Genomic DNA, 27419 nt, shown 5'->3' with positions numbered 1-27419 from the left:
CAGCTATGTTGTACGACATAGAGACAGTGGCACTAACTAATAAAAAGACAGGTGGCAGAGCTGAAGATGTTGAGATTCTCTTTGGGAGTGATGACATTAGACAGGATTAGTAATGAACATATCAGAGGGACGGTTTGGAGACAAAGTCAGAGAGGCGACATTGAGATGGTTTGGACATGTGCAGAGGAGGGACCCAGGGTATATAGAGAGAAGGATGCTGAGGATGGAGCCACCAGGCAGGAGGAGAAGAGGGAGGCCAAAGAGGAGGTTTATGGATGTGCTGAGGGAGGACACGCAGGTGGTTAGTGTGACAGAGGAAGATACAGAGGACAGGGTGAGATGGTAATTGATCTGCTGTGGCGCCCCCTAATGGCAGCAACCGAAAGAGGAAGAAGATTACGGTTGCTGTTGTTGCAGTGCTTGTGATTAGTGATGTCATACTGTGCACTTACCCATCACAGCAAGAGACGGTCTCTTTGTCAAGTTGATCTAGAGACGCCTGTGTGTGGGTTTGTTTGTTTGTCCTTGCATGCCGACAAACACGCGATCCTTGACAGATCCTTATCCTGGTCCAATGGGTGGGAAATCCCAGATGAACGTGGTCTGAGGACCTGCTGCAGCCTTCATCCGCCTTCACAGCCATTGAGTTACAAGCCTATTCTGCTGTTGAGGACATCTTGTTTCACCAGAACCCTGTTAGTCATCTCATCTTCAGGTTCCTGTTGGACCTTCATGGCTACTGAAGGGACTACGGGCACACAAGGTCCCAACGTATTTCACCCCAACAGGCAATCCCCTACTTGATCCATTACCCAGGTGTCACGACGTGGAAGAGGGGTTGGATTTTGACATCCACTGACCCACAGAGATGAATAAACACTAGCGCGGACACTGAGCTCCTTCACGTGTTGTATTCGTCTGCCATCTTGGGAAAGGAGTTGTCATGATTTTGTGACCCAACACTGTACTGACAGAAAGACCAAGATCCACAACTCAAGTCAATAAACATTATTTTTGAATGCATTTAGATTTTGTGCTGGGAGTTGAGGGGTGTCCGCCTGACTGTAATAGGGTGTTCCTGTAGTCCAGCCCCACCCCTCACCCCGTCACTCCTTCACTAATGATCCACATCAAATGCTTCAGCGGGACCTGCGGGGCGGAAACATGTCTTCCCCGCTGCGGTTGTGAATTTGAAAACAGGTCGGGGTGCTGCAATGTTTCTGAATAAATAAAGAACTAATCAGCAGGGGTGAGGGTCCGTGATCTGGGCTGTGACTGTAAACGTTTAATGCCAGCTGTGGGAAATAAAAAGCATGTAATTGTAATTGCTTGGCTCCCATCAACAGCACTATCTTTATACAAGTGTAGAATCCCGGCTAGCCAGGTCTTGTGACAGATTGCTGGACGGAACATGAGCCATGTCCAGCGCGGAGCTGGTATCTGGGCTTTGGTAAAGACAACTAACACAGACTCTGTTACTGACAGTAACCTTAGTGATCACCGAGACTGTGATTAGCAACGAGGCTGCAATTGCGTGGAAAGGAAAGGCCAGTTTTTAATGCACCTGCCTGAACACGTCCAGACACGTCCCACTGTGCCAACATTTATATTTAAATTAATATATTAAAGAATAACTGCAAATATTGTTATAAGATGCCAACGTGGTCAAAAATAAGAAGAACAATTCAGCTTATTTTACTTATAGCCAATCACAATGTAAGTCGCCCCAATGGACTTATGAGTAAAGTTTTACTTTAAATGACGCAAGTCCACATTACATGGAGAATGGGCAGGAGTGGCCTTGACCTGTGTTAGGAACTTTTATATGGTGAGTGATCCCAGAAAGAATTGGACAGGAAATGGACTTCAAAGTTTAGATGTATTGAAAAAGTTCAAACACTGATGCGGAGAGTCATCTGCAGTGCTGGGGTCTTAGACCAGATCACATGCTACATCTGGAACAAAGAGCCCAGCTTTCCTTTCTACTCTAACTTTTATTTCTGTGCCTTAGCCGGCCCCATGTGGGTGGTCCTTATCCTGTCGTGAATCAGTGGTTATGTGATTGGCTGCAAAAGTGAAGTAGGCTGGTTATAAGCGCGTTACAGATTGTTATGTAAAAATCTTAGTCTTTATGGATGTGTGTTTATGTATGTCGATGCAAAACAATAAATCAGTGTTCCATCATTCTGTCCAAATAGATGCGAATACTTGGGTTTTATCAATTAGAGAGCTATAAAAATATCAGATGGTTTTATCAATTATGCAGCTATAAAAGGATCAGATAGTCGTGCCAAATACAAGGACATTTTGTACGTCAGCCATTTTGAAAAGAAGTTAGGTAGATATCAGATAGTTCAAGGACATTTTGGATGTGCGTCGGCCATTTTGTGATATGCATCATAGAACACTCTGACACCTGGGAACCTTCCACACTGGAAATAAGCGCACTTAACCACTTTGACACAACCCCATATGTAAATCCCTTCAGCTATTCCCTTTTGGACTCAGGGTCACCATTTGGCCCATTGTCCTTCCTGACACAAACCCACATTACATGGAGAACGGGCAGGGGTGGCCTTGAACCAAGACCCTTCCACACCGGACTCAAGCGAACTTAACCGCTTAGCCAACACCCCCTCAGTCCAATGAAACTGTGTCAGATGTTCTCAGTTCCTCTAATCAATGACAGCATGTTTTTTCAACAGATACACATTGCAAGCTTATGTGTCATGATGTCAGATGTGAAGTCATGACGTCCTGCTCTGTGTGTAGCAACCAGGAAAACCTCTGTCTGATTCCTCCCACACAGCGTATTGATCAGGAATTGATAAGGGAATCAAAAAAGGATCGGGCCCATAGGCAGAACTGATAATGTTATCGATAGCCATTAAAATCTGGTCAATTTCCATCCCTAATCTGCGATACTATCCCCCCCCCCCCCCCCCCCCCCCCCACACACACACACACACACCACCACCATCACACACACACACACATGCACACATAAGATACCCCATATGTCCCACAAGTTCTGTAAGGCTAACTGGTGAAACCTGGAGTGGGTTTTATGGCGTTACTGACGGTAACGTGACGGACCCGCTCATTGACCGAGTCCATCGTGCCCCCACACACTCTGTTTATCTCAGGGACCAAACTGATGCGGTTATTTTCATTCCGAGCGTCCTCTCTGCTTGGAAGCGCCCCCGCTGCTTCCAGTGTTGATACATCCTGGAGAAATCAGTGTTCTGGAATCCACTGAAATGTTTATTATCTCCTCACAGTTTCTTCTTCTTCCTGCTTTTGATCCAGGTGAAAGACGAAAGCGTCCTCTGACGTTCCGACAGCCCTCCCACGTTAATGGTAGGTTTAGATGGGAACACATCGGAGCGGCTGGCAGCCGGTAGACACACAGCGCTTTGATGCTGGATGTCAACAAGATTTTCTGCGGGTTGCTGCAGGAGACAATGAATAGAAGGAGTGATTCATCTCCGAGGCCTTCAGAATGCTTCCCATCTCTCTCCTCCTCCCTCTTGTGCACTCACGTGGAGGCTGACAGCAGCGTGGAGCGTCTGCAGGCGTAAACTGTGTGAAGTCAACTCTGCAGCGGCCCATTTGCAGGCTTGTCCTCACTTGTCCCATCATGGTTTGATATTAAAACTAATCCAGGTAGGAAAACGAGAATTCCAGCTGAGGCCAGTGGACACGGGGAAGAGACAGCGGTTAGGGGGTTAGGGGTTGTCTGAGCACCTTAGCGCAGTTTACGACCTGCAGATTGTCAGGTTGCTGTGTTGCGCTCATGGAAACGTGTTTGCATGTGCTAACAATGTGGACACTGTGGGGGGAAAGTGGGTTGTCATGGCGCGGAGCTTTGTGGAGAACTCCACGGCGACGCTCGGTATTTGTGCAGATGGGGAGGAGCAGCTTCTGTTGTTGCATTGCTTTGGCACCGACAAGACCAAGAGAACTTAAAAATGATTGAAAGGAGAGGACAAAAAAAAAAAAAAACCCACTTGGCTGCTGCGTGACGTCTGGGCAGAGCTTTAATGGCTGGCACAAGAAGCAGCTCCAAAGGACAATCTGAAAAGAAGGGCACTTTGTTTCTGGTTTTACTTTGAAAACAGCTCAGTGAGACGGTTTATTCGCCTCTGCAAAGCACCGAAGACAAATATCTTTTACTAACAGCTGTACTGTAAACCTCTAATAGTTGGTTTTTTTCTCCCTTTACTTACCACTTCTTTTTTAAATACACTGAACACAAATATAAACGCAACACTTTTGTTTTGCTCCCACTTTTCATGAGCTGAACTCAAAGATCTAAAACATTTTTGATATACACAAATGACCTATTTGTCACAAATCTGTCTAAATGTGTGTCAGTGAGCACTTCTCCTTTGCCGAGATAATCCATCCCACCTCATAGGTGTGGCATATCAACAGTGGTGTCAAAGTACACACATTTGTTACTTAAGTAGAAGTATAGATACTGCAGTTTAAAAACACTCTGGTAAAAGTTGAAGTATCAACTTGACCTCTTTACTCAAGTAAAAGTGAAAAAGTATGTGCTCCAAAACCTACTTAAAGTATAAAAGTATAAAGTAACCTTTAAAAAAAAGAAAAAAAAAAAAAAAAGGTAGATGCCACTACTTGCCACCATGACCCAGACCTGGAGAAGCAGCAAAAAATGAATTAATTCATTAACATGACAGCATCAGGCCATTTCAGGCCATGGTGGTGGTTTGCATTCTTTTTTGTGTCCTACTAATTGGAAAATTTGTGCATAATTACTGTGGGAAAAAAATGAACACGTTTCCACAAAAAGACACAAGGATTGAGCTCAGCCTGGAATAAAAAGAATACTTTTATTAGAAGATTTGGTGAAATAGGTGCTTCCAGGAAACTCATTATATTGGGGTTTTTGTGTCAAGAACTCAACAACTGACTTTCATTATTTATTATTAAAAACAAAACAAAACACCAAAAGACAAATTAACTGGATAATCTGACACATGGGACCTAAAATGCATTTAAATAACAAATTAAACAACAACCTGCTTTTTCAGAAACATATCAAATTGAGAAACAAAGGAAACACTTGTAGAAATACATCATTGAGGAATGTCAAACTCTGGTTGGAACCTGAATGTAGATTGTTGTGTTGTTGTATATACTAAACAGTAGTGGACTACCTCTTTGCACCCCCCCCCCCCCCCCCCAAATTATGTTATACCAAATTTCAGTGCATTTGGAAAGTATTCATAACGCTTCACTTTTTCCATATTTTGTTATGTTGTTACAGCCTGATTCCAAAAGGAGTAAATTCATTTTTCCCCCCAAAATTCTACTCTCTACTCACAACACCCCATAATGACAACATGAAAAAAGTTTTTTTTTTTTTTTGCAAATTTATTAAAAATAAAAAAGATTAAGAAATCACATGTACATAAGTACTCACATCCTTTGCTCAGAACCTTCCGCACTGAAACCAAGCGCATTAACCACTTGGCCACCACCCCTGCTATATATATATATATATATATATATATATATATATATATGTAAAATTTATAAATGTATTTAAACAAAAAAGTTAGAAATTGCATGCACTAAGTATTCACACCCTTCGCTCAGTACTTTGTTGATGCACCTTTGGCAGCAATACAGATTGGATGGGGAGCGTCGGTGCACAGCCATTTTCAGATCTCGTTCAATCGGATTCAGGTCTGAGCTCTGGCTGGACCACTCAAGGACATTCACAGAGTTTTCCTGAAGCCACTCCTTTAATATCTTGGCTGTGTGCTTAGGGTCATTGTCCTGTAGAAAGATGAACCGTCACCCCAGTCTGAGGTCAAGAGCGCTCTGGAACAGGTTTTCATCCAGGATGTCTCTGTACATTGCTGCATTCATCTTTCCCTCAATCCTGACTAGTCTCCCAGTTCCTGCTGCTAAAAAACATCCCCACAGCATGATGTTGCCACCACCATTTTTCACTGTAGGGATGGTGCCTGGCAACTGAATTTACCTCAGGTGGACTCCAATTAAACTGCAGAAACATCTCAAGGATGATCAGTGGAAACACGATGCACCTGAGCTCAATTTTGAGCTTCATGGCAAAGGCTGTGAATATTTATTCACACTGACTCGGCCATTAATCAGTCTTCTCTTGCTCACCTCCAGTTGGTGCAGAATGCTGCTGCTCATCTTTTAACAAACACTTTTAGATTTGAGCATATTACGCCCGTCCTGTACTCACTCCACTGGCTTCCAGTTCGTTTTAGAATTGAATTTAAAATTTTAATGTTTGTTTTTAAAGCTATTTATGGCCTTGCACCTCCCTACTTGTCTGAAAATTTAACTTTGTGCACTTACAGTAGGACATTAAGGGCGTCTGGCCAGCTTTACTTAGATGTTCCAAGGTCAAGATATAAACGCTGGGGTGATCATGCTTTCTCGGTAGCAGGCCCCAGACTGTGGAACGAGCTACCTCTTGAGTTATGTGCTATTCCTGACCTAGCACTTTTTAAATCTAAGTTAAAGACTTATTTATTTAAACTGGCTTTTAACACTTAGTGGGGAGGTGACATGTTCTGTTTTTTATGTGCTGTTTTAAAATTTTATTCTATATGTGTTTTATTTTTGTGAATTTGTGTTTTTAATGTTAAGCACTTTGGACACCAGTCGGTGCTGTAAAGCACTTTATAAATAAATGTTGATTGATTGATTGATTTATGGACATGGGATTTCTTATTATTTTTTTATTTTTAATAAATTTGCAAAAATCAAAAAAAAAAATGAAAAAGGTTTCACATTGTCATTATGGGGTATTGTGTGTACAATTTTGAGGGGAAAAAAATTATTTCATCCATTTTGGAATAAGACTTTCCAGATGCACTGTAATGTTGATAAAGATCTGTACGAAAACATTTTTTTTTCATCCAGCATTGCAGTGATACTTCACATGACTGGATTTAAAGCTGCACTCTCGTTAATCTTGAAGTGGATCATATGACCGAAACCTTTCAGCGCTACATTCCACTGAGGAGCAGCCGGTTTTTCACCATCTGTGGTTGCATCAAATTAATTTTTAATTTCCATTGATGGATCTTGTGTGAACTGTGCAGCCACATAAAGACTGAGCAACTTTCCAGTCAGTAAGTTTTCTAGCAGCCTCTTTTTCTGCTGTGTCCTGGCCCACAGTGTCCCCATGAGAGAAATAAATCTCCAGATTATCATGACTGATTCCCAGCAGCGTTTTTATTCCTCTGCTTTTGAGGTCTGGGTTCAGAAACGGTGGAAAAAAATGTGACTTTCAACAAGTGGAAACAGGTGGACACTGAAAAGTATTCAAATCTGCCGTTCCAACACAACCGATGGCAGCTTCGCCTAAACCTTTAAAAAGCACATGCGTTCAAAGTTTGTATATCAAACACAACCTGAGGTTTAAGGTACAAGCAGGAACATGTTGACTGAACTTTATCAGGGAGTTCACATGTATGTCACCAAAGTCAATTTACAGTCTCTTGAAAACACAATGAAATGTCTCCAATGCTGTTTATCTCAGAGACAATCAAACTAAATAAGCACTAAAGCAATAAATGCACTCAGCAACACTTTGGACATACCTACAGTATTGTGCAAAAAAAATGCACCCTAGTGTTTCTTTGTTAATATGAAAGTAAATGACATGAAATTTACAAAAGTTAAATTCAAATGTGTTGTAAAGAATGTTGCCTGTTTCTTGTAAGGAAGATGTTTTTCAAAAGAAAGTAACAGACAATTTAAGATTAAGATTAAGGTAGTGTTGGACAGCCAGCACGTTATCCTTCAGCCCCATCGTAAATATTGGAAGCTTCTGAAACAAGTGTTTACAGTGTATCCGGGTAGTATTCACAGTGCTGCATTTTTCCATGTTTTGTTATGTTCCAAAATGGAGTAAATTCTTTTTTCCCTCAAAATTCTACACACAGTACCCCATAATGACAATGTTTTTTGTTGTTGTTTTTTTTTGTTTTTTTTTAGATTTTGGCAAATGTATTCAAAATAAAAACTAAGAAATCACATGTACATAATTATTCACAGCCTTTGCTATGAAGCTCAAAATTGAGCACAGGTACGCCATGTTTCCACTGATCATCATTGAGATGTTTCTACAGCTTAATTGGAGTCCACAAGGGGTCAATTCGGTTTATTGAATATGATTTGGAAAGGCACACACCTGTCTACATATAAGGTCCCACAGCTGACAGTGCATGTCAGAGCAAAAACCAAGCATGAAGTCAAAGGAATTGTCTGTAGACCTCTGAGACAGGATTGTCTCAAGGCACAAATCTTGGGAAGGGTACAGAAACATTTCTGCTGCTTTGAAGGTCCCAATGAGCACAGTTGCCTCCATCATCCTTAAATGAAAGAAGTTCAGATCCACCAGGACTCTTCCGAGAGCTGGCCGCCCGTCTAAACCGAGTGATCAGGGGAGAAAGGCCTTGGTCAGGGAGGTGACCAAGAACCCAATGGTCACTCTGTCAGATCTCCACCATTCTTTTGTGGAGAGAGGAGAAACTTCCAGAAGGACAACCATCTTTGCAGCAATCCACCAATCAGACCTGTATGGTAGAGTGACCAGACAGAAGCCACTCCTTAGTAAAAGGCACATGACAGCCCACCTGGAGTTTGCCAGAAGGCACCTGAAGGACTCTCAGACCATGAGAAACAAAATTCTCTGGTCTGATGAGACGAAGATTGAACTCTTTGGTGTGAATGCCAGGCATCATGTTTGGAGGAAACCAGGCACCATCCCTACAGTGAAGCATGGTGGTGGCAGCGTCAGTGTGAATAAATATTCACAGCCTTTGCCATGAAGCTCAAAATTGAGCTCAGGTGCATCCTGTTTCCACTGATCATCCTTGAGATGTTTCTGCAGTTTAATTGGAGTCCACCTGAGGTAAATTCAGTTGCCAGGCACCATCCCTACAGTGAAAAATGGTGGTGGCAGCATCATGCTGTGGGGATGTTTTTTAGCAGCAGGAAGTGGGGGACTAGTCAGGATTGAGGGAAAGATGAATGCAGCAATGTACGAGGGTAGGCTGAAAAGTTCTAAGGCTCACTATGATACAGTTGTATCATAGTGAGCCTTAGAACTTTTCAGCCTACCCTCGTACAGAGACATCCTGGATGAAAACCTGCTCCAGAGCGCTCTTGACATCAGACTGGGGCGACGGTTCATCTTTCAGCAGAACAATGACCCTAAGCACACAGCCAAGATATCAAAGGAGTGGCTTCAGGACAACTCTGCGAAAGCTGCATCAACAAAGTATTGAGCAAAGGGTGTGACTATTTATGTACAACTCCTGGCAAAAATTATGGAATCACCGGCCTCGGAGGATGTTCATTCAGTTGTTTAATTTTGTGGGAAAAAAGCAGATCACAGACATGACACAAAACTAAAGTCATTTCAAATGGCAACTTTCTGGCTTTAAGAAACACTATAAGAAATGAAGAAAAAAAGATTGTGACAGTCAGTAACGGTTACTTTTTTAGACCAAGCAGAGGAAAAACATATGGAATCACTCAATTCTGAGGAATAAATTATGGAATCACCCTGTAAATTTCCATCCCCCAAACTAAAACCTGCATCAAATCAGATCTGCTCGTTGACATTGATCCTATGTGTCTTTTTGCAAGGAACGTTTTCACAGTTTTTGCTCTATGGCAAGATGCATTATCATCTTGAAAAATGATTTCATCATCCCCAAACATCCTTTCAATTGTCCAAAATATCAACATAAACTTGTGCATTTATTGATGATGTAATGACAGCCATCTCCCCAGTGCCTTTACCTGACATGCAGCCCCATATCATCAGTGACTGTGGAAATTTACATGTTCTCTTCAGGCAGTCATCTTTATAAATCTCATTGGAACGGCACCAAACAAAAGTTCCAGCATCATCACCTTGCCCAATGCAGATGTGAGATTCATCACTGAATATCACTTTCATCCAGTCATCCACAGTCCACGATTGCTTTTCCTTAGCCCATTGTAACCTTGTTTATTCTGTTTAGGTGTTAATGATGGCTTTCGTTTAGCTTTTCTGTATGTAAATCCCATTTCTTTTAGGCGGTTTCTTACAGTTCAGTCATAGACATTGACTCCAGTTTCCTCCCATTCGTTCCTCATTTGTTTTGTTGTGCATTTTTGGATTTTTGAGACTTATTGCTTTAAGTTTTCTGTCTTGACGCTTTGATGTCTTCCTTGGTCTACCAGTATGTTTGCCTTTAACAACCTTCCCATGTTGTTTGTATGTGGTCCAGAGTTTAGACACAGCTGACTGTGAACAACCAACATCTTTTGCAACATTGCGTGATGATTTACCCTCTTTTAAGAGTTTGATAATCCTCTCCTTTGTTTCAACTGACATCTCTCATGTTGGAGCCATGATTCATGTCAGTCCACTTGGTGCAACAGCTCTCCAAGGTGTGATCACTCCTTTTTAGATGCAGACTAATTAGCAGATCTGATATGATGCAGGTGTTAGTTTTGGGAATGAAAATTTACAGGGTGATTCCATAATTTTTTCCTCAGAATTGAGTGATTCCATATTTTTTTCCTCTGCTTGGTCTAAAAAAAGTAACCGTTACTGACTGCCACAATCTTTTTTTCTTGATTTCTTATAGTGTTTCTTAAAGCCAGAAAGTTGCCATTTGAAATGACTTTAGTTTTGTGTCATGTCTGTGATCTGCTTTTTTTCTACAAAATTAAACAACTGAATGAACATCCTCCGAGGCCGGTGATTCCATAATTTTTGCCAGGGGTTGTACATGTGATTTCTTGGTTTTATTTTATTTTTAATAAATTTGCTAAAACTTCAAACAAATGGTTTTTTTTCATGTTGTCATTATGGGGTATTATGAGTAGAATTTTGATTGAAAAAATGTATTCCATTTTGGAATAAGGCTGTAACATAACAAAATTTGGAAAAGGTGAAGCGCTGTGAATACTTTCTGAATGTATTGAACTTCCACCACATCTTCAGTGTTTTTGGAACCATATGTTTATTTGCAGTATGTCTCAAAAGCCAGACAACAGGTTTTAATGACTTTTAGTGAGTATCACACAGCTTTGGGCTAAAAACGATTTGATTAAGTTTTAGCACGGATCCAGATCAAGGGGTGGATCTTGCCTTTGATCATCATTCTTTTGATCCCGCTCTGGACTTTGATCGCTGATTGTGAATCATTTCAAATGTAGTCAGGGTTGTAAATTATTTCATTGTTTAGGATCAAAGGTCAGAATATGACCCTTGATCCTGATTACAGGGCTAAAACAAGACAGATCAATCAATCAATCAACTTTTTTTTTATATAGCGCCAAATCACAACAAACAGTTGCCCCAAGGCGCTTTATATTGTAAGGCAAGGCCATACAATAATTATGAAAAACCCCAACGGTCAAAACGACCCCCTGTGAGCAAGCACTTGGCTACAGTGGGAAGGAAAAACTCCCTTTTAACAGGAAGAAACCTCCAGCAGAACCAGGCTCAGGGAGGGGCAGTCTTCTGCTGGGACTGGTTGGGGCTGAGGGAAAGAACCAGGAAAAAGACATGCTGTGGAGGGGGGCAGAGATCGATCACTAATGATTACAGGGCTAAAACAAGACAGATGGACAGAAAGCAATGAATACATGATGAGATTCAAAGATAACTGATCAGGAGGATGGGTGATTACCAGGATTAAATATCAGGATCAAGATTCCCCAGTTATGATCTAAGTTCAGCATCAAAGATGAGTTGTCAAGATCAAATGTCAACTTTTAGTGTCAAACTTGGTAATTAGAATCAGAAGTCAATGATCAGGATCAAAGATCAGGTTCAAAATTCTGTAATCGTGATCCAGGTTCAGGATTAACGATGTGTCATCAAGATCCAAGGTCAGCAACTGGGATCAAAGATTGGTGATCAGAGTCAAAGGTCAATAATTACGCCCAAAGATGAGTGATCAGGAGCAAAGATCAGGATTAGAGGTTGGCAATCAGGATTTAGGATTTTTTTTAATAAACCCACTGAAAATGAAAATGAAAACAGTAAAAGGAAAATGTCAACAACGGTGTAAATAGAGGAATGTTGGACGTTTACAGAGGTATGTGCTTGCTGAGAGTCTTTCTACTCGGAAAATAATTTTGTTATGCGGTGTCTTCAGATCCCAAAAATCAACGGGGTTCTTTGAATCGAGTAAACTAACATACCTACAGAGTTTGGTGAAAATTAAATATCTGCAGTCAGACATCAGTGCACTCATATACTGTCTGACTGTGACTTTTGAGCTCCTGACCCCAAAATTAATACGCACGCTAATACAACTAAAACGATATTTTGAAAACCTTTTTCAGCCAAATGTGTGGAAAATAAGTTACAGCTAGACTAGCGTGTTGCCCGTGGGGATCCACGGGCTCTAGATTGGGTAATGTTTATAAAATAGCTCATTTACATTTTTCAAGGGTGGTAATAAATTACACAAAGTTTTGTGATGAGTTGGAATGCCGTGTGAGTCCAGAATGTTTTTAGAATCTTAGACCTCAACAGTTTTTAGCAGAAGAACTCACCCTTTTTATTTTCTATTAATTATGTATTTTTTTATGTTAATGTACTGTCTTAATGTATTTAGAAATTGTTTAGGTTCTTGTTATCATATACGAGTACACACTATTATCATTATTATTATCAGTATTCTTATTATTTTATTTTATTATTACTTTTATTTTGTCATTTGATTTTTAAAAGGATCACAATGGAAATAAGTGTTTTCACTCTTTTATGTCATCCATGTATTTGTAACACATTTACAATTTTATATATATATATAAATTATAATTCTAATTATATATGTACTTACATTGAACTCACTCAATAAAATAATGCATGTACACATGCATGCATGCACCAAAGCTTTTGTCCTTTCTGCATTCTGCGCAAGCAGGTGTTTTTATTTTTACACACATATAAAGAGAGATGGTGGAGGAAGACGATTAATTGCACTACACTTTTCAATCATGGTAATGGCAACATGACACTCAGTATTCTTATTCTTATGATTTTATTTTATTATTACTTCTATTTTGTCATTTGATTTTTAAATGGACCACAATAGAAATAAGTGTTTTCACTCTCTTGTGTCATCCATGTATTTTTAACACATTTACAATTATATATATATATATATATATATATATATATATATATATATATATGTATACTCAACAAAAATATAAACGCAACACTTTTGATTTTGCTCCCATTTTGTATGAGATGAACTCAAAGATCTAAAACTTTTTCCACATACACAATATCACCATTTCCCTCATATATTGTTCACAAACCAGTCTAAATCTGTGATAGTGAGCACTTCTCCTTTGCTGAGATAATCCATCCCACCTCACAGGTGTGCCATATCAAGATGCTGATTAGACACCATGATTAATGCACAGGTGTGCCTTAGACTGTCCACAATAAAAGGCCACTCTGAAAGGTGCAGTTTTATCACACAGCACAATGCCACAGATGTCGCAAGATTTGAGGGAGCGTGCAATTGGTATGCTGACAGCAGGAATGTCAACCAGAGCTGTTGCTCGTGTACTGAATGTTCATTTCTCTACCATAAGTCGTCTCCAAAGGCGTTTCAGAGAATTTGGCAGTACATCCAACCAGCCTCACAACCGCAGACCACGTGTAACCACACCAGCCCAGGACCTCCACATCCAGCATGTTCACCTCCAAGATCGTCTGAGACCAGCCACTCGGACAGCTGCTGAAACAATCGGTTTGCATAACCAAAGAATTTCTGCACAAACTGTCAGAAACCGTCTCAGGGAAGCTCATCTGCATGCTCGTCGTCCTCATCGGGGTCTCGACCTGACTCCAGTTCGTTGTCGTAACCGACTTGAGTGGGCAAATGCTCACATTCGCTGGAGTTTGGCGCGTTGGAGAGGTGTTCTCTTCACGGATGATGCAAAGGAGATGTGTTGCACTGCATGAGGCAAATGGTGGTCACACCAGATACTGACTGGTATCCCCCCCCCCATGAAACAAAACTGCACCTTTCAGAGTGGCCTTTTATTGTGGACAGTCTAAGGCACACCTGTGCACTAATCATGGTGTCTAATCAGCATCTTGATATGGCACACCTGTGAGGTGGGATGGATTATCTCAGCAAAGGAGAAGTGCTCACTATCACAGATTTAGACTGGTTTGTGAACAATATTTGAGGGAAATGGTGATATTGTGTATGTGGAAAAAGTTTTAGATCTTTGAGTTCATCTCATACAAAATGGGAGCAAAACCAAAAGTGTTGCGTTTATATTTTGTTGAGTGTATATATATATACTGTATATGGCATACCAAATGACAAATGTCAGCTCTCCCCAGTTTCTCCTTGATCGAAGCCACGCACACATATGTACACAGAGAGGCCACTGGGCTATTATACTATAGATGGACAAGGGATGAACATGACGGCAACACTCTTGCAGCTTTACTGAGATGAGGTGTTTAAAAAAATCTTGATTGTTTCGAATGTTTACAGCTGAATGTCTGATCTACAGATAAAACAGGACATAATAATTATTAAATAATGTTCTTGTAAAAATAGTTCATTTTAGCCCTTTTTAAAATTACAAAGTAACCCATTTAGAAGCTTTAGTTGGCAACATCTTTAAGAAAGATTTTAAAGCACTTAAATCATATACAGATATGAAGCAGTTCATTCTACCCATTGTATGGAAAAACAAACAAACACATAAATTAAAAAAAATTACATGACGATGACGGTGACACAATGTTTGTTTTTTGAAATATCTTCATGTGTGTGCATGCCACAGGGTTGCAAGATAACGAGGATGTACGTGTGATGATGCAGGGATGCAGCATGGTGAAAGTGCGCTCTCCGAGGTGGCAGAAGAGCCGGAGCCTGAGGCTCCTGGAGGATGGAGTCACTGTGTGGTGTGAGTCCACAAAGAGCTCCCGCAAGGCCAAAGCCCAGCAGACATGTGAGTACAGACGAGTATCAGAGTGAGTGCATGTGAGGTGGTCAGAGCTGATCAAGAGGGACCATTAAAAGTGACCAGATAGATAGATAGATAGATAGATAGAATGGTGTAGTAGCTGAAATACCCCTTTGCAAGGAACCAAACAGGAACGTGAGTAAAACGCTCTTTATTCAGTGGTGTTACACCAGCAGGTTGTCCAGGTACACGGAAAAGACAGTCCACAATGCAACATTGTCCATAAGGGAACAGACACAAAGGTAATCCAGTAAAATGCGCACAATTAACCTTCATAAAGAGGCAGGCCACCTCAAACAAATACTGAGGCAGCAGAGGTCACCAATGGGGAGCTAAACACAGAAGAAGAGCACAAGAAGACTGGCGTGGAAGCAAGACGTTCTGGCACTGAAGCTGTGTGTGACGACAGAGAGAGAGAGAGAGAGAAGTGATTAGTGGAGAAATAGGTGTGGGTGTGAAGTGGAAACTGAGGTAGGTTGAACAGGAAGAAAGCTATAGAAATGAACAATCAGACAATTTTTTTAAAAAATTACTCGTGGAAGTGCAAAGTACATGACCCTCATAAATGATATGGCCCATGCTTCATATTTTTGCCCATTTCACATTTCTTTGTTTCATATTTTATCCATTTTTTTAGTTCTGCTTTGTCTGATTGTTGTTGGGGGATAGTGGCCAAGTGGTTAAGTGTGTTTGTTTCCACTGTGGAAGCTTCCTCGTTCAAGGTCACCTCTCTTCATTCTCCATGCAAGGTGGAGTGGCATTTGGAAGGGCATCTGGTATAAAACTTGTGCCAAATCCACATGCTCAGCCACCTCTGACCTGCTGTGGTGACCCCGAGTGACAGTAAGGGAGAAGCCGCAGGGACTTATTTTACTTTGTATGATTATTGTTATTGCTTCGCAGTTTGTGGTACAATGTTTTGGTTTCTCCTGCTGTGTTTTTCGTCTAGGTTTTCTTCCTGTATCTGCAGTCTGCATCTATCTGGTTCCTGTTGTGTGTCATGTCTGAGTTTCTCTTTGTTGTTTGTGGGCATGCACTCAGTTTTGTGTCTCTCTTGTTTCCACACCTGTACCTTCAATCACACACCTGCCTCTTGTGTCCTCCTCTGTATATTAGCCACAGGGTGTCTGTCCTTTGTTGGTAGTTTGTTCTTTTCATTTGTGCAACATCATTTGTGCTTTTCAGCAATTTCTTTCTTCAATCATGCATCTTGTGTTTGTCCAGCATCCATCACAGTTTACCCATTTGTCTCCAGGTGTGTGTTTTCTCCATTTATCCAGCCCAGCATTCTTGTCTGTCCCTCTGTCCTCCACTCAAAAAAACACTTACTTGAAAATCTTGTTTCATGACCTGCATCTGGATGCTGTTTCAAACTGTAAGAGAATGAAGTAGCCAGAATGAACTCAGCAGGAATGCAAGTGGACTATGAACAGATTTAAGCTGTAGTTAAGAACTTTAGCCACTTGTTTCATTGTTTTCACTCGTTCCCCTGTCCTGGAGAGAAATTCAAATTTTTCGATGATGTATGAACTTTGATAGACAATTGTTGTGGTTGTTGGACATATTCCCTGGGAATATGGACTCTCTCTTTTTTTTTTTTTAATCAGGGAAGGGTTCCAGCCTGGATTTATTATCCACCTTCTCATAAAAATAATGAAGACTGTTCACCATGAGGCCTGTGGATTACTGTGGTGTGTCACAACTGAGAAGAAAATCTAATTAAATGAAATCAAAACCAACTGTGATGTAAGAAACCTCCAGGAGTGAGTGATTAAAGGATTATTAACTGAGCACAAGGTCTGTACGAGAAAATATCAGACCGAGGTGTTGACAGTCTAACGCTCGGTCCGTGCAAAAAACACTGAGGTCTGATATTTTCTCGTACAGACTGAGCAAGCGAGGTTAATAATTCATTTATTATATGGCTGTTTTTGTAGCTGCACATCATCACCTGCAGTATATCAACCCCAGTTCTATGCTTTCACCTTTGCGAAAAACTCAGTCATCACCTCCAGAGCTCTGGCACCTCGTCAGCTCCGGTGGCTGCCACCTGCTTCGGACTTCATCCTCACCATCTCCACTCCAGATTACCTTAAACAAAGTCACAAATGTGATACGCGTTCCAGACTGATTGTCATGGAAATCAGCCAATCAGAGCCCGCGTAGCGTCGCAGCCATATAATTGTTTTTGTTGTTCTTTTGAATAAAGTGTCTTCATTACCATATCATTTTTTAATTTATCATATTTTTCATTTATGGCAGTAGCTTTGCATATTTAAAGGAAAATATGAATTGTATTTCAGAGTAAAAAAACAAACTTTGATGATTGTCCAAGGACATTTATTTCTTGATTTCTCTTAAGCAATAGAGTGGTAATGCATTTGTTTCTTTTGTAAAAGCAATATTCAGACATATTGACCCATAATATTTATAGTCTATAAAAACTCTAGAACAACTGGGGACCCCAGAGCAGAGAACCACACAGATGTAAAGTTGAAACAGCTTTTATTTACAGCCAATGGAAATGTAGAAATCAAAACACACAGGAAGAGTATTCTGTTCAAAAACAGAATCTGTGTGAGAACAAGCTGGTGGGCTAACCAGGTGATCAGGCAGAGGGTCAAAACACGGTCACCATACATATCAGGAAAGCAGTCCAATAATCAGCAGGCAAGACTCGAGGGATACAGGGAGGCAGTGTGGGTCGGCAACAATAAGTCAAACAATAATGCAAGGCATCAGGCAGGGAAGCTAGACAATCTGGCACTGGAGTGAGAGGCTGTAAACGGGTACATAGTGGAAGCCCAAATGCACATGAACAGGAAGTAAAGCCACTGTAAGCACACAAGGGAAAAAAAAAATCTATCAGCATAAAAGCACAAGGAGAAAAGCACCAGAAGCATTGCAAAATACAGTAAATGTCAGAGATAACAACTAGAAAATTCAGAGACATGTTCAGCAAAGTCCTGCCCAGCGTTATTAACAGCCCTGAATTTTAAGTACACAATTTTTAATATGGTCAGAAATAAATGCACATCAGTCAATTTTGTATGATCACATTTGCTAAAATGTCCAAAATTATCGTTGAAGAAGGTCAACAAATCATTTTATATCATGTCCTTTTAAAAAATAATGTTTGCCAGAAGGCACATGGGAGGCTTGAGCCTAGATATGATCTGTTTTCTTGAATTAAAGTCCTTGTCTGCTGTTGAGTATTATTCCCTGCTCTTAAATATTCTGATGATACAAAGTGCGATCATTTTCATTGATTTCTGAACATACGAGGTCTATTAGAAAAGTATCCAACCTTATTATTTTTTTCAAAAACCATATGGATTTGAATCACGTGTGATTACATCAGACATGCTTGAACCCTTGTGGGCATGCGAGAGTTTTTTCACGCCTGTCGGTTACGTCATTGAGTGAGGAGTTACCCAGCCTCTCGTCAATTTTTTTCATTGTTTAGGAATGGCTCAGAGACTGCTGCTTTGTTTGATCAAAATTTTTTCAAAACTGTAAGGCACAACTGAGTGGACACCATTCGATAAATTCAGCTGGTTTTCGGTAAAAATTTTAACGGCTGATGAGAGATTTTGGTCTGGTAGTGTCGCCGTAAGGATGGCCCACGGCGCCTGATGGCGATCTGCGCGTCGAGGTGGCAGCGACTCGCCGTTTCTGTTGTGTGGGCCGCCAGAAGAGGAGGTACTGCTGGCCCACCACCAGAGGGCGCCCTGTCTGGAGTGCGGGCTCCAGGCACCAGAGGGCGCAGCCGCCTCACAGGAGCAGCCAGGGTGACAGCTGTCACGCATCACCTGCAACAGATGTTACCAATCATCTGATCGGCAGGAGTATATCAGCAGGACGACGTCTCCACCTCTTTGCCGAGATATCGTTCTACCTGGAAGGTAACGTGCTCAGCTGACTGGTTAACAGTGATCTTTTGTGACTTTTGTGAGTTGTTTAGCTGACTCCTTTTCCAACGAGTGGTGGAGGTAGTTTTCCTGCCGTGCGGATTCCTGGGTGCAGACGCACCCACATTTAATTGTTCCTTTGTTCCTCGCCAGCAGTACCAGGTCCGACACGCGAAGGCAGTGGCCACCTGGGAGTTTGGGACTTGGCGGCTCCAGTATTCCCGGGGTCTGGTGGCGGAGGAAATCGTGTGTGGTTCCGGTTCTGCTTTGGACAGGCGTCTCCTATCTTCGAGCCTGCCCACACGACACCTTTGTGAATTGACACCTGTCTATTGTTGTAATCTGTTGTATTTGTTGTGCACATTCACAACAGTAAAGTGTTGTTATTTGACCTACTCCATTGTCCGTTCATTTGCGCCCCCTGTTGTGGGTCCGTGTACCTACACTTTCCCAACAGGACATCTCGGCAAGCGTCATGGATCCCGAGGGGCGTCAACCGGCTGTTGAACGGCCAATGGAAGAACAGGGCGCACAGGCGTCCGCAGGAGGAATGATCGGTGAGTTGCAGCGGATCCTCACCACTTTCACGGCTCGGTTGGATTTAATGACCGAGCAGAATGTCCTCCTTAACCGCAGGGTGGAGGCTCTCGCCGCGCAGGTGGAAGCGCGCCCTCAGGGCGCTGCTGCGGCTCTCCCTCCTGTCGACCCTGTGCGTAACAGTGACGTTCCACAGGTCGTTCAACGACCCCTCCCACCTTCCCCGGAAGCATACATAAGCCCTCCAGAGCCGTACGGAGGTTGTGTGGAGACGTGCGCGGACTTCCTTATGCAGTGTTCGCTCATCTTCGCACAACGTCCTGTCATGTACGCAACTGATGCCAGCAAGATAGCTTATGTAATAAACCTGCTTCGCGGTGAGGCACGCGCTTGGGCTACAGTGCTCTGGGAGCAGAATTCACGGCTCCTTCAGACATATGATGGGTTTGTGAGGGCGTTCAGAACAGTGTTCGATCACCCAAATAGAGGAGAGACCGCTTCAGCCGTGCTGCTGTCAATGAGACAGGGGCGCCGGAGCGCAGCTGCCTATGCAGTCGACTTCCGCATCACGGCTGCGAGGTCCGGCTGGAATAGCACTGCCCTCCGCGCCGCCTTTGTAAACGGACTGTCATTGGTTCTAAAGGAGCACCTGGTGGCTAAGGACGAACCGCGGGATTTAGATGGGCTTATTGATCTCGTCATACGATTAGACAATCGGTTAGAAGAACGCCGTCGGGAACGAGACGAAGGGCGTGGCCGGGCACGCGCCGTCCCTCTCCCTTCCGGTTCCGACCGCGTTCCGCCCTCCCCACGCTCCACGGCCCCTGCGCTCCGTGTGGTTACAGCTCCCCCTGCTGACGAAGCTATGGACACGAGCAGGGCCACATTTAGGGCACCAGATAGACAGAGGAGGCTGGCCCGCGGAGCGTGTTTTGTTTGTGGCTCGATAGAGCATCAGGTAAGGGACTGCCCCAAGCGGTTAAACACCAACTTCCGCCCCTACAAACTGGGCTAGGGGTGGGCCGAGACATTCACGTGGGACACACCCACATTGCCACACGACTCCCAGTTACAATCCTTTATGAGGATTTAACCCTGAAGGCCCCAGCACTGGTGGACACGGGCTCTGAAGGGAATCTGTTAGACAGCAGATGGGCCAGGGAGATAGGATTCCCTCTGGTGGCGCTTACCTCGCCTGTGCAGGTGCGGGCACTAGATGGCTCCCTACTCCCTCCAATCACACATAAGACACCACCTGTAACTCTGGTGGTGTCAGGAAATCACCGGGAGGAGATCGAGTTTTTTGTGACTCCTGCTACCTCCCGTGTGATTTTAGGGTTCCCCTGGATGTTAAAACACAATCCCCGGATCGATTGGCCGTCTGGGGTAGTGGTTCAGTGGAGCGAGACCTGCCATCGGGTATGTTTAGGTTCCTCGGTTCCTCCCGGTTCCCAGGCTAAGGAGGAGGTCAGAGTCCCGCCCAATCTAGGGACGGTGCCGGTGGAGTACCACGACCTTGTAGATGTGTTCAGTAAGGATCTGGCGCTCACCCTTCCCCCCCACCATCCGTACGATTGTGCCATTGATTTGGTTCCAGGCGGTGAGTTCCCGTCCAGCAGGCTGTACAACCTCTCACGACCTGAGCGCGAATCAATGGAGACCTACATCCGGGACTCTTTAGCCGCCGGGTTGATCCGGAATTCCACCTCCCCGATGGGTGCAGGTTTCTTTTTTGTGGGTAAAAAAGACGGCGGACTTCGTCCATGCATTGATTATAGGGGACTGAACGAAATCACGGTTCGTAATCGATACCCGTTGCCCCTGTTGGATTCAGTGTTCACGCCCCTGCATGGAGCCCGAATATTCACTAAGCTTGATCTTAGAAATGCGTATCACCTGGTTCGGATCCGGAAGGGAGGCGAGTGGAAGACGGCATTTAACACCCCCTTAGTCACTTTGAGTACCTGGTCATGCCGTTCGGCCTCACAAACGCCCCCGCGACGTTCCAAGCTTTGGTTAATGATGTCTTGCAGGATTTCCTGCACCGATTCGTCTTCGTATATCTAGACGATATACTCATCTTTTCTCCGGATCCTGAGACTCATGTCCGGCATGTACGTCAGGTCCTGCAGCGGTTGTTGGATAACCGGCTGTTTGTGAAGGGCGAGAAGTGTGAGTTCCACCGCACATCTTTGTCCTTCCTGGGGTTTATCATCTCCCCCAACTCCGTCGCTCCTGATCCGGCTAAGGTTGCGGCGGTGAGAGACTGGCCCCAACCCACTAGCCGTAGGAAGCTGCAGCAGTTCCTCGGCTTTGCTAATTTCTACAGGAGGTTCATTAAGGGCTACAGCCAGGTAGTTAGCCCCCTGACAGCCCTGACCTCACCAAAAGTCCCCTTCACATGGTCGGATCGTTGCGATGCCGCGTTCAAGGAGTTGAAACGGCGCTTCTCGTCTGCACCCGTTCTGGTGCAGCCCGATCCTAGTCACCAGTTAGTGGTTGAAGTGGACGCCTCGGACTCAGGGATAGGAGCTGTGCTTTCCCAGAGCGGGAAGACCGATAAGGTCCTTCACCCGTGTGCCTATTTTTCCCGCAGGTTGACCCCGGCCGAACGGAACTATGACGTCGGCAATCGAGAACTCTTGCGTGAAAGAGCTCTTGAAGAGGGGAGACATCTGTTTGAGGGAACGTCCGTGCCATTCACGGTTTCACTGACCACCGAACCTGGAGTATATCAGGACCGCCAGCTCTGAACCCCAGGCAAGCCCGCTGGTCACTGTTCTTCGGCCGTTTTGACTTCCGGATCACCTACCGTCCGGGACCAAAAACCAGAGATCGATGCCTTGTCCCGGGTACATGAAGATGAGTCAAAACGGAGTTGTCGGATCCACCGGAACCCATCATCCCGGAGTCCACTATCGTGGCCACCCTCACCTGGGACGTAGAGAGAACCGTCCGGGAGGCCCTGGCATGAAGCCCTGACCCCGGAACTGGGCCGAAGACAGACTCTACGTCCCACCAGAAGCTAGGGCTGCAGTCCTGGCTTCTGTCACGGCTCAGAAGCTCTCCTGTCATCCAGGGGTGCGAAGAACCGTGGCAGTTGTCCGGCAGCGCTTCTGGTGGGCGTCCCTAGAGGCCGACGTCCGGGATTATATCCAGGCCTGCACCACCTGCGCCAGGGGTAAGGCTGACCATCGCAGGGCTTCGGGACTGCTCCAGCCGCTGCCCGTGCCCCATCGCCCCTGGTCCCACATCGGCCTGGATTTTGTCACGGGCCTCCCGCCGTCCCAGGGCAACACCACCATCCTCACGATAATGGACCGATTCTCCAAGGCGGCCCACTTCGTGGCCCTCCCGAAGCTCCCGACGGCCCAGGAGACAGCGGACCTCCTGGTCCACCACGTCGTCCGGTTGCATGGGATCCCAACAGACATCGTCTCCGATCGCGGTCCCCAGTTCTCCTCGCAAGTCTGGAGGAGCTTCTGCCGGGAACTGGGGGCCACGGTGAGTCACTCATCCGGGTATCATCCCCAGACCAACAGGCAAGCAGAACGGGCCAATCAGGAGGTGGAGCAGGCCCTGCGTTGCGTGACAGCCGCGCACCCGGCGGCCTGGAGTACCCATCTGGCCTGGATCGAGTATGCCCATAACAGCCAGGTGTCGTCAGCCACCGGCCTCTCCCCTTTCGAGGTGTGTCTGGGGTACCAACCTCCTTTGTTTCCGGTGGTTGAGGGAGAGGTCGGTGTGCCCTCGGTCCAGGCCCACCTACGGAAGTGCCGTCGGGTGTGGCGTGCCGCCCGTTCTGCCTTGCTGAGGGCCCGGATGAGGACGAAGGCCCATGCAGACCATCGGCGGACCCCGGCCCCTACGTACCGGCCAGGGCAGGCAGTGTGGTTGTCTACTAAGGACATACCCCTTCAAGTGGACTCCCCTAAACTGCAGGACCGGTATATCGGTCCGTTCAACATCATCAAGGTCATCAGTCCAGCCGCAGTGAGGCTTCAGCTTCCGGCCTCACTGCGGATCCATCCCGTTTTCCACGTGTCCTGGATCAAGCCCCATCACACCTCACCCCTCTGTACTCCCGGTCCGGCACCACCTCCTGCCCGGATCATCGATGGCGAGCCGGCTTGGACTGTGCGCCGGCTCTTAGATGTCCGTAGGATGGGCCGGGGCTTCCAGTATTTGGTGGACTGGGAGGGGTACGGACCTGAAGAACGCTCCTGGGTGAAGAGGAGCTTCATCCTGGATTCGGCCCTCCTGGCCGATTTCTACCGCCGCCACCCGGACAAGCCTGGTCGGCCAGGAGGCGCCCGTTGAGGGGGGGGTCCTGTTGTGTGGGCCGCCAGAAGAGGAGGTACTGCTGGCCCACCACCAGAGGGCGCCCTGTCTGGAGTGCGGGCTCCAGGCACCAGAGGGCGCAGTTGCCTCACAGGAGCAGCCAGGGTGACAGCTGTCACGCATCACCTGCAACAGCTGTTACCAATCATCTGATCAGCAGGAGTATATCAGCAGGACGACGTCTCCACCTCTTTGCCGAGATATCGTTCTAACCTGGAAGGTACGTGCTCAGCTGACTGGTTAACAGTGATCTTTTGTGACTTTTGTGAGTTGTTTAGCTGACTCCTTTTCCAACGAGTGGTGGAGGTAGTTTTCCTGCCGTGCGGATTCCTGGGTGCAGACGCACCCACATTTAATTGTTCCTTTGTTCCTCGCCAGCAGTACCAGGTCCGACACGCGAAGGCAGTGGCCACCTGGGAGTTTGGGACTTGGCGGCTCCAGTATTCCCGGGGTCTGGTGGCGGAGGGAAATCGTGTGTGGTTCCGGTTCTGCTTGGACAGCGTCTCCTATCTTCGAGCCTGCCCACACGACACCTTTGTGAATTGACACCTGTCTATTGTTGTAATCTGTTGTATTTGTTGTGCACATTCACAACAGTAAAGTGTTGTTATTTGACCTACTCCATTGTCCGTTCATTTTGCGCCCCCTGTTGTGGGTCCGTGTACCTACACTTTCCCAACAGTTTCAAGTTGAAAACGTCCACATTTCAGGCTCTGTTGACCCAGAAAGTCATCAGAGAACAGAGAACTTTCAGAAGAAGTCGGCATGAGGAGTTTATTCAGACATTCCATTGTTAACGGACATTTTGTAATGAAAGAACGTGCGGGCAGAGTCGCACGTTGGGCCGGACCCGACCGCGGGGGGTCGCGACAGGAAAAACACCTCCGTTGGGAACCTTAACGGGCAAGTTGGAACATGCCCAAGCTGTTAAACAATTTCTCAGTTACTCACTTGTTGAAAGCCATCAAAAGCCGCCTGAATTTTACAAATGGTTTTCAACACGGAGGTGTTTTTCCTGTCACGGCGCACACAGATTCGCCGAGTCATCACGGAAACGACTCGGCGAATTTGCGTGCACGTCTTTCATTACAAAATGTCCTTAAACAGTGGAATGTCCGCATAAAGTCCTCATGCCGGCCTCTTCTGAATCTTCTCTGTTCTCTCACGACGTCCTGGGTGAATTAAGCCTTAAATTAGGATGTTTTCAGGTCGAAACAGGCCGACGACGGCGCCTGGAAGCGTTGCATGACGTCCTGCTCAGCCGTTAAACCTTTCACCGAAAACCAGCTTAATTTCTCGAATAGTGTCCACTCGGATATTCCTCACAGGTCCAGAAAAATTTTTGATAAAGCAACGCGCGCTGTCTCGAGCAGCGTGTGAAACAAAGGAATTCAGCCGAGAGGGTGGGACCACATCTCACTCAAGGCCTGCCCACAGGGAAATGACATCACCGACACGCGTGAAAAAACTCACGCATGCGCACGAGGGTTCAAGCATGATTGGTGTAATCGCACGTCATTCAAATCCATATAGTTAAAAAAAAAAAATAAAAGGGTTGGTTTATTACCTAATAGACCTCGTATTTTAAATTCTGTACTTAAACTTCACAGGTGCACATGATGCTGTCTGACCCTTCTCCTAGAATGCAAGATATCACGTGACATGCACAACAAATACTTCACTGCTGTTTCTTCTTCCTTCGTACTGTCTGACCTTTAGCCCTCCACCTCCCTGCTCTGTCTGTGTCTTCCGTCTTGACACTGGAATGCTGTTTAATTCTGTCCCCACACTAAAAGTGGTGAAGCCATGCAGAGTGTGGGGACAGTGTATCAGTGGGTGGTGAAGGCCGTCTCAGTCGTGCTGCTGCAGCCCTGCCAGAAATAGGCACAGAGTGGTCGTGTTGCAAAGAGCAGAACTCAGACTCGCTCTGATGCACCTTGCGGTGGTGACAACAAACAGAGCTAGGGCAGCGTGAACACTTGAGCAATCGTTTGTTCGTGTTCCAGTCACTTTTTCAGGTCGAGTACAACATGACAAATGTAGTTTTACAATGGTACTCAACATTTCTGCTGTTCCACAAGTGACTCGGGGACAGACACACAAAAGCAATGTTGAGAAGGGCCTTTTTTTTGTCCCTACAACTGCATATCAGAAAAAAGTTGGGATGATATGGAGAAATGAGAAAGAGCAGTGATCCTTACATTTATCATGATTTCTATTTCTTTGTGGACAGTATGAACCCAAGATATTTCACTTTTTTGTCAACTTCTTTTCACTTGTTAATATATGTCCATTAGGGTTATGACTACAAAACGTTTTTCAAAACTTTCATTTTCCTGATGTTGCATTTGATGAACTTTTACCCATAGATCACTTTTTGAAGTTTATTTCATTTGATCATGAAAAAACCTCCCGCACCTAGCACTGCATCACTTTTAAAAATACATGAGTTTACACAATACTATTTAAAAATAACGTAACAAGAAAAGAATTAGCAAGTACCAAGAAATAAGAAAATATATACAAATAAATATTGCTAAAATATATTAATAAACAATAATTCAAAGAAATAATAACTAAAGGTAAAATAGATAAAATTGATCAAAGATAAAATATAACTGTATTCAGATGATCATCTCTGACACAACAGCAGTCAATACTGGTCGCAAAAATGGTGTTGTAGCCAGGCTTCAGAGAACATTTCGAGACAAGGGATTTGATGAACCTCAATACATCAGCTGCCAGCACCACATTCTTGATCTTGTTCTGCGACATGTGTTGGACTTCTTTTTTCCTATACGGTCACAGTCACCTACCATTAACTATGAGTTTATTGATGAGATTTTGGAACAGTATGATGATTTACAAAATGCATACATGGACACAGAAGTGATACCAGAGTGTGAGAACCTTGGCTGGAGAGATGATTTTAAATTCCCTTTTGAGCTTTGTGAAGCATACAAGTTTTACAAAACGGAGGAAAAATGGCCTCACATCAAATGGCACAAGCTGCCAACACTCACAGTGCCAGGTGGAACTCATGAGGAATTTTTGCACTTATTGCATTTTTCCTTCTTCCAAATTGGCGAGAAGAGCTGAGGGTAACTTGTGATTTCATTGCAACTACATGGTCGTGGGCCTGGTTTTCTAACCAACACTATTCAGAGATGGATTATGAAGACCTGCTGTTAGCAATATCCAAACTTCAGTGTCCCAAAGATGTGAAATGCTTCTCTACTCACTGGAAAAAGGAACTATCAGTGCTTGATGTGCCTCGCTCCAACATAGTAGCTGAGACGGCTGTAAAGTTGATGGAGGAGGTTTGTTCTACTTGCAAAACAGATAAATATCTTAACAGCAAATTTATTAACACTAATACACAAATCTGAAACACTATTAAAAATACTACAAATGCTCTATGTACTCATTTTCATGTATTCCTTGTGTATTATATGTAAAAGTGACATGTTATAATAAAGAGTGTTTGAGCCGCGAGGTGTTTTAATGTGAAATATGAAACTGTCTTAGGTGCGGGAGGTTTTTTCAAGGTCTGGCAAAACCAAAGTCATTTTTGTGAGTTTTAGT

The 27419-nt window shown here is 44.4% G+C and overlaps 1 protein-coding gene across 3 annotated transcripts in view; it reads left to right on the top strand.

Moving 5' to 3' along the window:
- plcd3a (phospholipase C, delta 3a) overlaps positions 1-27419 on the top strand; it is a 68585-nt gene that overhangs the window by 8498 nt on the left and 32668 nt on the right. For all 3 annotated transcript variants that reach the window (XM_034190229.1, XM_034190228.1, XM_034190226.1), the window contains exon 3: positions 14863-15030. In XM_034190229.1, coding sequence (XP_034046120.1) covers positions 14892-15030 — 139 coding nt within the window. In that variant the 5' untranslated portion in view covers positions 14863-14891. The remainder of the gene's footprint in view (positions 1-14862; positions 15031-27419) is intronic.

This window comes from Thalassophryne amazonica, chromosome 16 (assembly GCF_902500255.1).
Source record: "Thalassophryne amazonica chromosome 16, fThaAma1.1, whole genome shotgun sequence".
In the NCBI taxonomy this organism is placed as follows: domain Eukaryota; kingdom Metazoa; phylum Chordata; class Actinopteri; order Batrachoidiformes; family Batrachoididae; genus Thalassophryne; species Thalassophryne amazonica.
The sequence above is the reverse complement of the archived record's forward strand: the minus strand, read 5'-3'. Positions and strand labels throughout refer to the sequence as shown.